The 12280-nt window shown below is 37.5% G+C and overlaps 1 protein-coding gene across 2 annotated transcripts; it reads right to left on the minus strand.

Annotated features, from left to right (window-relative positions):
• Positions 1 to 319: 319 nt before the first annotated feature.
• LOC309492445 (uncharacterized protein) lies at positions 320 to 10804 on the minus strand. 2 transcript variants are annotated; one of them, XM_082161428.1, is made up of 3 exons: positions 10757 to 10804; positions 6782 to 6878; positions 320 to 1947 (listed from the first exon to the last, which is right to left on the minus strand). In XM_082161428.1, the coding sequence occupies exons 2-3, from the start codon at positions 6853 to 6855 to the stop codon at positions 336 to 338; spliced, it is 1686 nt and encodes a 561-aa protein (XP_082017554.1). In that variant the 5' UTR covers positions 6856 to 6878; positions 10757 to 10804; the 3' UTR covers positions 320 to 335. The 2 variants fall into 2 exon arrangements, with proteins under 2 accessions (XP_082017554.1, XP_082017555.1); XM_082161429.1 differs by having other exon boundaries at positions 6782 to 6869; positions 10757 to 10771.
• Between the last annotated feature and the right edge of the window lie 1476 nt (positions 10805 to 12280).

A 12280-nucleotide genomic window follows, 5' to 3' on the forward strand; every position in this document is an offset into this window, starting at 1 on the left:
CCATAGACTGGACTGTGAGTTTATCTCAATCTGAAAAGTCAAATTGGTCTATTCAATCAGAAGGATGTTTGACCAACATGGTGTTTTAAAACCTTCCCAAAAGTACCACATAAATGATTAAGATACAGACAAATATATAACAATAATAAAGAGAAATAAAGTAATTATAATCTTTTGTCAGAAATTGGTTTAAAAAATAATATATTTTGACCAAATATTTTCATTAATTTCATAATAGATCTTATTAAACTCCTTTGAGCAAATTGATTTGATCCCTGAAGGATCAGCACTTGCTTCATCTTCATCTTGCATCATAAGATTTGTTGCATTTATTCTTATAGATGAATTAATAAGTTATCAAACTCCATCATATGACGTAAAGCCCCCTTGTTTCTCTGCTCTTCTCCAGCTTTCCTCAGATCCTCCAGGTTCTTCATCCATTCATCTTTTCCCTCCTCCTTCAGTCTGGGAATCAGGAAATCCAGATGTTGAAGAGTGAAAGCACTGTCTGCTTTTAATGCGATCTTAGAGAGAATTATAATGGTCATATAAGCTTCATGCAGCTGGTTGGACTTTTTTTCTTTAATCTTTTCCAGATCGCTCTTCAGTTGTTCTTCTATTTCTGTTTTATTCTCTAACTCTTTCATGCTACTTTCATGTTCCTTTTTAGTATTATCAAATTTATTTTTATCAAAGCTTTTAGGCTTTTCACTATTGCGTTCATACTCCTGTTTAAGCTTGTCAAATGTCATAATGACGTCCTTTTCCTTCAGCACATATTTTTTGTTCTCTTTGACATGTACACTGGAAGGACACTTTCCTGTACACACAGTACAGTGGCTGTTACTCATGACTGAACACCATGAGAGATCATTCACCCACCAGCAGCCCCACTCATGACAGTTTTCCTCACAGACGGAGCAGCAGGTTGCCTTACTGTTCCACAACCATTCATTTTCAATGGGGACTTTTTCTTTGAAGGACTTTGTCACTGTAAACTGAAAGTTTTCACACTTCTCAATCTTGTCTCTGTTCTGTCTGAGGGCTTCCTGAATCTGAGTCAGTTCTTTAGATTTTGACTCCTTCTCAGAGATTCGCTCTATCAGATTAGAGACACAGGCTTCAAGTTGTCTTCGCTCTATCAGAACATCTAATGTCATCTCAACACTTTTTCTGTTCTTTTCTTCCAGAAGTATGAATAACTTATTAATGCTTTCATCTCCCATTTTCCAGTCTGATCTGAATTTTTGCTCATACAGTTTGTCTCGTTCCTCTTTCCGTCGGTTGTTGAATAAGAAGTGAACAGGTTTTCCTCTCTCGTCTCTTCTGCAGGGTATTTCTGCTGTGTCAATGGCATTGAGAGCATCTGTTGGACGTCCTCCATCTGAATGTGTGAGTAGAAACACTATGTTGTTCTGTATATCTCTACCAAACAGAGACAGAACTGAGTGAAATATGTAAAGCTCTTTTCCAGAGAGACGATTCTGAGACGCCTTCATCACAAAACACACTGCATCAATATAACGAATCCCATCATCCTCATCTGAAAATAATCTGGTCAGATACTCAGCAATCTCTCTGTCTTTCTCGAATCCTTCAGTGCTTCCGTATCCTGGAGTGTCAATGATGGTCAGAGATGTTGGGTTTTCTTCAACAAACACCTCATAAACAGTGATCTCAGAGGTCTGGAAATGTTCTTCAGTTTCTTCTGTTTCATCCTCAAACTTAACTCCCAGTAAGTAGTTGATCATGGTGTTGGTGAGAGTTGTTTTTCCAGCACCGGTTTCTCCAACCATCAGTATGACTTTGTTCTGTTTGTTTCTGTCTTTTTGTCCATATGTCCATCGTCTGATCTTGTTCTGATTCCCATCAATACAATATATTTCAGTGTTCAGGGGGTAAACTGCAGGAGGACCTGTATTTATTTTGGTGCCATCATGACGTGATCTACAATAGAGAGACTTTAGTTAGCATAAACATGTTATGATTTCGATCAGCTTTTTATTAGCATTCGGTGCCTGTGGGATGATGGTTGTTCACAGTGGTGGACTGGCTATCTGGAGCATCGAGAGTTTTATGGGCTGGCGTTTTACTATATAAAGAATGAATGATAGTAAACTTACGTAGCCTAGGCTATTCTTTTGTCGACCCACTTGAGTCAAAAAATTCTAATCTATTTAACGTGGTCAGGCTCAATGGAGCATTCTAACAGAGCTTGTCAATGTCAAAATGTTTGCGATAGTCAAACAAATTTAAGGAGTTAGAGTTCAGAGTTAGAGTTTAGAGTTCACAGAAGCTGAGCAGGAAATCAAGAACAGCGCTTTTTAACCTTTAAGAATACGATGTAAGATGTAAGCAGCTGAATATGGCGAGACAATACAGCAATATTTGCCAACTGTTTACAATAAAATGCTGAATGACCGACATTAATATCCAGGGAGGCAACTAGTATTACAAATAAAGTTTATATTATTATAAGTAGTTGTTAGAGCCATAATTTAAATTGTGCATATTTTATAATATTGAAGTGTTGTTAGATTATTACTCATTGTACTTGTATTCTTTACAAAGATTAAGAATGTTTATAATATTATTATGTTTGCTTTTGTTATGTCCTTGCTTACTGATGAGGGAATTAAGACATCATACCCGTGTGGTGGATAGTAGCAAGTGACGGAGTGATACAGTTTTTTGACCGTCGTTACATATTTTGTTGTTATATAAAGTAAAAGTACAGATGTACTTGTTTTTAAAAGTACTTAAGTATCAAAAGTAAAAAGTAAATGTCAATGCATTGTTTTATTATTGTTGTATTGTCGTTGTAATACTGTACCTTATGCCTGAATATGGCTATGGCTGCCTGCCCTCATATCAATATCACATTTATTTCTAGAACACAGTTCCAGTAGCGGGATTGAATGTGAGATTGAATAAGTGCACTCTATAACATCCATCATGGTTTCAGACACCCAAATGGCTGTTCCCTCAAATAGTGCCATATACATTTTTTTGGCTTTTAGTATGAATATGTTAGCCTTACTGTAATCTATAAGCTAGTGTGCTCCAAAACAATGACACAATTCACATTTAGAAGACCAAACCCAATGTTGAAAATGAAAATCAGATTGACGTTAATATCCAATGTTGGACAGACGTTGTACTGTGGTTGAAAATGAAAATCTGGTTGATGTTAGAAACCAACATCAGTCGGGTTCTAACGTCAACCCAACTTTCGTTTCCAACCAAAATCCAATGTCTGTCCGATGTTGATGTCAATCTGACACCGGGTTCTGACGTCAACCCGACTTTCATTTCCAACCAAAATGCAACCCCTGACTGACGTTACTACTTTCTACTCAAGGACCTTGACAGAATTGTAGTGGAGTAAAAAGTACTCAAGTAATCAAGTAAGTAAAGTACACTCAAAAGTGTACTTAAGTACAGTACTCAAGTAAATGTACTTTGTTACTGTCCACCTCTGCTTTGAAGTACAAAATAAACAAGAATGAAAAAGGAATATAACAACTTGGATGAGTTCGTCATGTCAGACTGTTTGCTTTGAACGAAAGGTATATATTGTATAGGGCTGAAAACGATTAGTCGTCATTGTCGACAACGTCGACAATAAAAAAATGTCGACAAATATCTTTGTTGTTGAGTAGTCGTTGATCTCATGTGACCTAATGTAAGGTCCTGCAATATCGCGATTTGACCGCTACTGTGCTGTAGCACTGACTAGAGTGTAATGCAGCCGTTACAAATGCTATTGCGGTAGAAGAAAACACAGCGCGAATTATGATGGAGTGCAAACGAATCCTAGGTTGACCAAACATCCTGTTTTCCCAGAACATGTCTTGTTTTCACGTCCTGTCCTGGCCGTCCTGTCTGTTTTTTATAAAGTGATGAAAATGTCCTGGTTTTCATTATTTTTCATTGGGCCATCAAGCATGTACTTTAAATATACGCTTGCCTTTGCACACAAAACATATGAAACCGGCTTCGCCCCGTTTTGTTATAATCAGCGCATTCCTCAATCCGCAGCGGCAAGTAGAGAGCACGTCAGAATACAGAGGCCTGTGTGTGTGTGTTCATCTCAGCCTCATTGGTCTGTCACACTGCTCGTCAATGTCAGAATATTTGAAAGGACCAATCAAATCAAAATCAAAGTAGGCGGACTTTACGTTCACAGACACAGAATTTCAATTTTAGCAGCATGACTCGACCAGGACGCGACGGTCGACGCTTCAGTTTACGGTCAAGTGCGAGATAAGATGTACCTAACAGCGTAAAAAAAAAAAGAAGCCCAAATGGAATTGCCCAAACATTGAATGGAAAGGATGTATTACTTTATGTATTAAAGTACAATAACATAGTTGCAAGGTTGTGAATGCATTTGTCAAGTAATTTTTGATGAATTCACCACAACCTCGCCCCCACCCCTTAACCACACCTCACCAAACCACGCCCCCGTCCTGTTTTTTGAAAACTAAAATATGGTCACCCTAACGAATCTGAACTAGCAAGGTGTGTGAAAGTTTCACAAAACTTCAAACCAAGAATGCTGTCGTGTGCAATACATGCAAGACGGAACTTGCTATTCACGGGAGCACAACATGCATGTTAAAGCACTTAAAGAGCATCTTGCAGGTTAGAAGACCCAACAAGTCAATGTATAGAAAAATAATGTGGGAACTAGATTTTCTTTAAAAAAAAAAATTATAAATACGCTACAGTGGCTTCTGGAGTCGTTTTTGTGAGAAAATTTTACTTCCGCATCTGAAAATGGGCGTGACGGGCGTGACGTAGCACGAGGGAGAGCGGTCGATTCAAACAACAGGGAAAAATGGATTGCAATGACATTTCGGACGCTGAGGGAATTGTTGACGGACCACAGCCATACAATTATGAGCCTGCTAGGCTGCCAAGAGAGCAGGGACAGGCCAGGATTAATGTTACACAGAACATATTGGAACTTACAATAACAGAAACTAAGCTTTGAACAGGCGTTTGTCATGCTCATTAATATCCGCCCAGACTAACGTTACGTGATATAACTTAGCGGTTTCTCGTCGAGAGACAGAGAGATATTTATTCCTGATACATTTTTTTTGTTCCATAGGTGCTTGTGTGGGAAATGCGAGGCAATGTTTACAGCTGAGGAAAGTCAGTGTTGCAGGGAGGTGGATGCATACTGGGCCTTAGTGGAAAATGCAAAACTTCCATGGTTGCAGTTAGTGTTACTACAGTAAAGCCATGGTGAATGTTGCTGATCTGTGGACACTGGATAGTTCGTTCATTCATTGCACAATGTTTATTCCTGGTTTCCACGTCAGCGCTGTTTGATCCGTTAATAACGGAGAAATGTGAATATTTCTCACTAGATCTCGCAGCGATGTTTTTACTTCATTGGCGAGTTCAAATGCTTTATTTACTGGATCTCGCAGTTACAGTGTTGCTTGATCAGGCTCGCGCTGCACTGGTCCAAACTGATAAACGGTCCACACAAACACAATAACGAGTAGCTCAGTTTCGTTCCGCTTACATTGCGTTTGCCAGTTGATGTTGTGCTCGCACCTACATCCGGCGGGAGAACCCGAAGATGCGTGCACTGAAGGAACCGCACCATATCGCCGGGACGATAATCCTCCGATCTGAAGTGAACGCTACACACGACCGCGTTTTCCAAAGCCGACGCGGAAGAGAAATCCCGTCTCTTCACCTGCACAAACCGCGCCCAGGCACAAAAGATAGCACCGTCCTTTTTCTTGTTAGGAAACCGGTGGACTCGATGTCCTGAAAGGCTGGAGTTTTTGCAAGCTCCACAAACACAAAAATTTTCCATGACGATGATAAATTGAAATACAAAACCTACTGAAAACACACTGACTCACGACCGCTCTTACTGAATACCAACCTACTCTGCACTGAGCTGCGGCAGAGCACAGCACACATCTCCCTCGTGTGACGTAAAATGACGCGATGTTGAAAAAAAGCGGTTTGTACGAGCAGTCAAAGAAACGCTCACTTTATCTACTAAATTGGTGTCCTTTTGTCGTTTTAAAACATTTTAAATCCTGCATTATCTTTTCATATGGTATTTTCATACACGTTTATATATTCATTTAGATTATTTTTTTTACATGCAAGATGCTCTTTAAAGAGGAAACAAGAGGAGCCGGTGAGAGGTGAATGTTCTCCAGCTGGAGCTAAATAGCAGTAAATCTCTTTATTAGATAATGCAATAGTACTAATAATAGCTGAATAATATTAACAATAATAATATAATTACAGTAATGTGATGATTTATTTTTGCATAGAATAAAGCTTGATCGAGCTTAGGAGTCATGGCTGTTTTTATTATTGTAACACTATTAGGTATTACAGCCTAATCACTTGCCTGTATTTTGTTACATATTCATGAAGACTTACAAAATGAGATGTTATGAAGAATATCATGTCAGTTACTTTTGTATACTGTAAATTAAAAGGTGAATGAGAATGTCTCTGTCAGCTCAATTGTCATGTCAATTTTTTTATTTATTTTTTTATTTTTATAATAATTGTTTGCAGTTTAAGTTTGTCTGTAATGCAGCTGATTATTATTTTTTTTTGTTTGTTTGTTTGTTTTCTATTGAAAGAACAGACTATTTAACCAATGCTTAGAGAGCATTTGTATGTGATTTGAGTTGGGTAGAAATCTGATGAGTTGAGTTTTTCACTTTTTCTCTCCAAATGAAAGAACTGAATTTGTAAAAAAAAAAAATTGGAATATGACACTAACCTGTTGAAATGTGCATGTTGCTCTTCTGTCTGGTCAGACTCTGAGCTGCTCTTCTCTCTGTTATTGTTCAACATTGTAGCATGTGAATCTGTACGATCTGTAAAATATGATTTGAACAAACCATCAAGCATTCATCTTTAGCTCTGTAATTTTTTTTTTGTTGTTGCCATTCACAGTTGTTGCCATTCACAACAGAGGAAACGTATCTAGAAAACAGAACATTGCAAAGAATTGAGGAGTGACTCTTTTATGGAAGTAAAATAATGTCAAATGTTTTTGAAATAAAAAGCCTGTTGAATTGCACTACTTGAAAATAAAATAGGCATTGCATTAACCATGCTTGCATTTTAATGCATTGTATTTTTAGGGCTTGCATTTTTGTGGGCTGAAATTCTACATGGTTGAATATTTAAGCTGTGAATATTTCAATTAAAAATATTCGACAGTAAATTCAACATTGACGTCCAGGAACTGCAGGAAAAGCAGTAGATTCCTGAGCATACTCTCCATCTGCTGTTAGTCGACCTCACCAGCAGGGGGTGCAAAAGCGCTTGTTGTTGACGAAGACATTCATTCATAAAATGAAAATGATTATCTGTGTCAGTATATATGCGGAAAAGACGATAAAGACACAAAAGCTGTGTTTATGTTTCATTCAATAACTTCATTGTTACTTTCCCTGTGTAGCCTACATGTTATCAGCTTTCTCTACCATGAACAGGATTATAATCGGTTTCCCTCAATATCACACTCAAGGATTCCCCTTCCGTTGGGACAAAACGCTTGTAGCTTAATGGACTAATACAGTGATATGAAAGACCAATCTTGCACCTTATTGGGGATGTAGGATGTAGGCTACTATATAGGCAAGCAGATGGACTCAGAATATGAACTTAACGCGCAAAGTTTCATGCTGAGCGTTTCGTGATATAGCCTACTGGCATAAAATCAACACTTGATCAATTAATACTAACACTTTCTATTCTATTCTATTCTATTCTATTTCTCTCTCTCTCTCTCTCTCTCTCTCTCTCTCTCTCTATATATATATATATATAGGCTATAGGCTATAGGCTATACATATATAGTATGCCTACATGTATTCCATTAGCTTAAACTGTCATAGCACTTGCATATTGTTGTCCTATTGTTAGTTTAACTGTAAATCGCTTTGCGTCTGCTAAATTACTAAATGTAAAATTGTCTTGACATTGGGCATTCGCACATTTAGGGACCGTCTCAAAAGTTGCATACAACATTGGCATACACGTTTCTAACTTCAAAAGCAAACTTTAATTTATTTGAATAAATATCAAAAATCCAAAGGGTGCGCATTATGCCTGACACTACATGAACACTTTACAGTTGGTTTTATGACTGTAAGTTGTTCTATTCAAATGCTATTGAAGTTAGAAACGTGTATACCAAAGTGGTACACACTATAGAGACGGTCCCTAAATGTGCGAATATCCAACGTCAAGCCAACTTTATGCCAGTCTATCACTGGGAAACGCTCAGCATTAAACTTTGCGCGTTATTCTGAGTCCATCTGCTTGCCTGCGAGTTTGATCTTTTATATCACTGTATTAGTAGCCTACATTAAGCTACGTTAAGCGTTTTATATGTCCAGCAGGGGAATCCTTATGTATTGAGGGAAACCCTAATAGCCTTCATGCAGCACATCGCCACGATAAAGTTAAGGCAACTAAACAACTAAGAGAAATATATGTCAACCTCAAAAATTTAATATTGGATCTGTATATCCGCATCGGGGAATAACATTATAATCTCGTTCACGGTAGAGAAAGATGCATGTAGGCTACACAGGAAACATAACTGTGAAGACACTGAATTTAACATAAAACCGCCTTCATAATAATCACAAATACACTTACATTGCTGTAAATGAGTTTTATGAATGAATGGCTTGCTCTAACTGTTGCTGGTCTTCGTCAACAACACGCGCTTTTGCACCCCCTGCTGGTGAGGTTGACTAACAGCAGATGGAGAGTATGCTCGGCAATCTACTGCTTTTCCTGCAGTTCCTGGACGTCAATGTTGAATTTACTGTCGAATTTGAACCACTGAATTTGTGGAAGCGAATTTACAAAGCGAAATAAAATGGACCGAAAATTGCCTGTTGAATATTATTGGTTGTATTTTTAAACAGTTTGAATATTTTGGAAGTGAAATATGAAATGTGAATATGGATTATTGAATATTTAATAATGAAAATGTGTTTGAAATGTTTTTAATTGAAATATTCACAGCTTAAATATTCAACCATGTTGAATTTCAGCCCATAAAAATGCAAGCCCTAAAAATACAATGCATTAAAATGCAAGCATGGTTAATGCAATGCCTATTTTTTTTTTCAAGTAGTGCAATTCAACAGGCTTTTTATTTCAAAAACATTTGACATTATTTTACTTCCATACTCTTTTCACTAGAGCGGTAAACCATAGTAAGAATCAGAACAATCGCAGCCTAACGGTATGAACACAACGTGATGGACGACTGCTGGGGGATACAGCTAAAACAATTATCAGGTAACACTTTATAATAACTGCATGATACTAATCATTAGTAAATAGTCAATTCATGATTTATAAAGCATTGTTCCTACATTAGTAAGCAGTTTATAAATACAGCTATAAACGCTTTATTCTTGATTTAGGCATATCTATAATGTGTTTTATAATTGTTTCATTTGTTTGCATCTTGAAATAAATATTTATGGTCTGTATCACTCCCATAAGTTCCACCCGCAACCTCTGCCAAAAGTGTTCTGCATGTGTTCAGCATTTAGAATATAAAGCTTACAAAAATGTTTAGCATAAATTTTTATTTTAAAACATAAACTTGTGCTAAGACCCAGAATCATCTGCCCTACCTACATTTACAGTCAAGAGCTGGTGTTACGGATCAACTGGGGATCATGTTAATTGGGGGAATGCGCGTGCACGCAGATAGTTTTACCTGGATTTCCAGCAGATGTTAGACGGCTACAGATTCATCACAGCCATTTTTCACGGATCCATGATTAAAATGTATGTTTCACCAGTTGCACTGGTATGCATAAATTATAATAAAGCAATTTGTTTTTAACATACTTTAGTGTCAAGCTCAGAAACCACGCCTATGTTAACATGGGGCATTCGGTTTCTCAGACTTGTCAGGGCACTTCAGAATACATGTAAGAGTCTTCTTGTCAAAATTAGTGTATCATATTTTCTGTAATGTGTTGTCATGAGTTCTAATCACAAATAACAACAGATGTAGATTAAATTAAAGTAGCTAGGCTACCTAAAATAAACATAAATTGTAAAGTCATTTACATTTTTTTTCAACAAGTTGCATTTATTGATCTGGATGTGGCCTAATTTTATAATGGATCTTTATATATATATATATATATATATATATATATATATATATATATATAAACACTTTATCAGCTTATTTCCCTGGGAAAGCAAGAACTGATAATAATGTAAATGTGTACCTTGAAATGCAATGTAAGGCACTTTGGATAAAAGCGTCTGCCGAATGTGTTGTATTGTCTTGTGTCTAATGTCTTGTACATGTACTGTAGAGAACACTTTGTCTTTAGTGATTAAAGTCCTGTGGAAAAACTGAGAGGCAACCACAAATTGTAGCCTGCTTTACGCTTTAACTCATTCATCAGTAACATGAAATAAATTATAAATAAATACTTGACATCCCTTTAACCACAGCAGTATTGCTGCTCAATTTAAATTAAGCCACAAATTGGCATCATAACAATACGGTAATCTATGAATACACACGCACTGCAAAGACACAATGTCAATAGCATAATTTATTTAATCTACTTTGTCATCAGATAGAGAGCGACTATCAGAATCGTACTGAAATCAGACTATGCTATGCCTACATAAAACAATTTAATTATTTATCCCATCTAAATAGTTATTTTTAGTCGATTTTCCTTACCTGAACAATGTAAATGACCTGGAGCGAAAATCTGTCTGTTCCTGTCTTCAGAAATGTTGATCTCTCCAAACTCCCCCTGAGTCATGCCATTAAATACAGCAGTTTAGTTTCACTTTGGCAGATATGGGAGTGGCTAAGACAGGGGGTTTTGGTTTTCAAAGAAATCACGTGTGTTATACTAAATCATTCCTCTTTTTAAAGCCATTTAATATTAAGCGTCTGCTAAATAAATAAATGCAGCAGTCAATGTTTTTTTTTTTTTTTTTTTTCACTGAATAGAACATGCCATTAAATACAGCAGTTTAGTTTCACTTTGACAGATATGGGAGTGGCGAAGACAGGGGGTTTTGGTTTTCAAAGAACTATCATCTATCATCAACTATTCATCACTATCATCATCCCCACGATCCTCAATTACAAGTTCATTGGCGAATTCCTCCTCCACGACGCTGTCCACCACTTCTCCCTCTACAGCCTCCGCTAACTCTGCCTGCCTTGCTTGCACTAACAGCTTCCGCCGCTCCCTCTTTGAAACAATGGATAAGGTGATCCTCGCTTCAATCAGAAGCTACTGTCAGGCCACATACCTAAGGATAACATCCCGAAGTTAATGAAATATAGGCCTATTATCTCCTCTTTCTCCCTCACACACACGCGCGCGCACATAGTGATGAGTCGTTCATGAACGGTTGCGTCTGTCATGTGAAATCTAATCAAAACATAGAACAGACGATATGACGGGTTTTAGAAGATCAAACACAACCCGATACTAAAAAACAGACCAGGCCTCTATTTGAGAGGAGTAAATACACAGACTAATACACATTAGTCTGTGTATTTAGCCCTCATGTTTGCCATGTGTGTTTGTGAAGTATTGTTCCCTGTAATCTGCTGTTGAGTAAGTTCTAGGGCCCGTTCTTCGTACGTCGCTAACTCAGTTAGCTGGATTTGATTGTTGACGATTTGGCATGATCTTGGATTGTTTGGTTCTTCGAAGCTCATCCTGGACTTGCTGTCATAGCAACAGGTGTGCAAGCTTAAACCTGCTCGGGAGCAGGCTTATTTCATGTAAACAGGATTAGATCCCGGCTTTAAAAGCGGAGGTGATACGGGAAGTCCAGCGCGATAGTGCACTTTCTGAGATATTTTTTTTTTTTCTCGTGACTCATGAGATTGTCGTTTACATAATTAATTTGTTGGAAACGCACATTTATTTTCGACTTGTCGGAGTCGGGCTTTAACTACAGCACAAACTGTTTATTGCCCTAAGATTATTTGCGAGTGGCTCTTTCCTTTACACTATTGGAGATGTGGAGAACTTGATGGAAAGTGCTGTCTGTCGTGTCATTTGGAGTTTACCTGGCGCTTTTAGGTTTAAAAAACAGTTTTAGGGTTTTTTGTGGCATTTCCAAGCCACTTAAGACCCATTGTTGCAAAGCAGTTTTTTTTAGGCTATCATAATTTTTTTTATGAAGTTTTGCAATCATGACCATGCCGATACAGTATATGTCACTCAGGCTTCAC

This window comes from Leuciscus leuciscus (genome assembly GCF_965113295.1).
Source record: "Leuciscus leuciscus genome assembly, chromosome: 2".
In the NCBI taxonomy this organism is placed as follows: domain Eukaryota; kingdom Metazoa; phylum Chordata; class Actinopteri; order Cypriniformes; family Leuciscidae; genus Leuciscus; species Leuciscus leuciscus.

What these genes read in the sequence shown, in the direction of transcription:
- LOC309492445 (XM_082161428.1), bottom strand. Translation starts at nt 6,855, where the DNA reads ATGTTGAACAATAACAGAGAGAAGAGCAGCTCAGAGTCTGACCAGACA. An exon ending in CAACATGCACATTTCAACAG is followed by an intron (nt 1,948 to 6,781) that starts GTTAGTGTCATA and finishes TCTCTATTGTAG; the next exon opens with ATCACGTCATGATGGCACCA.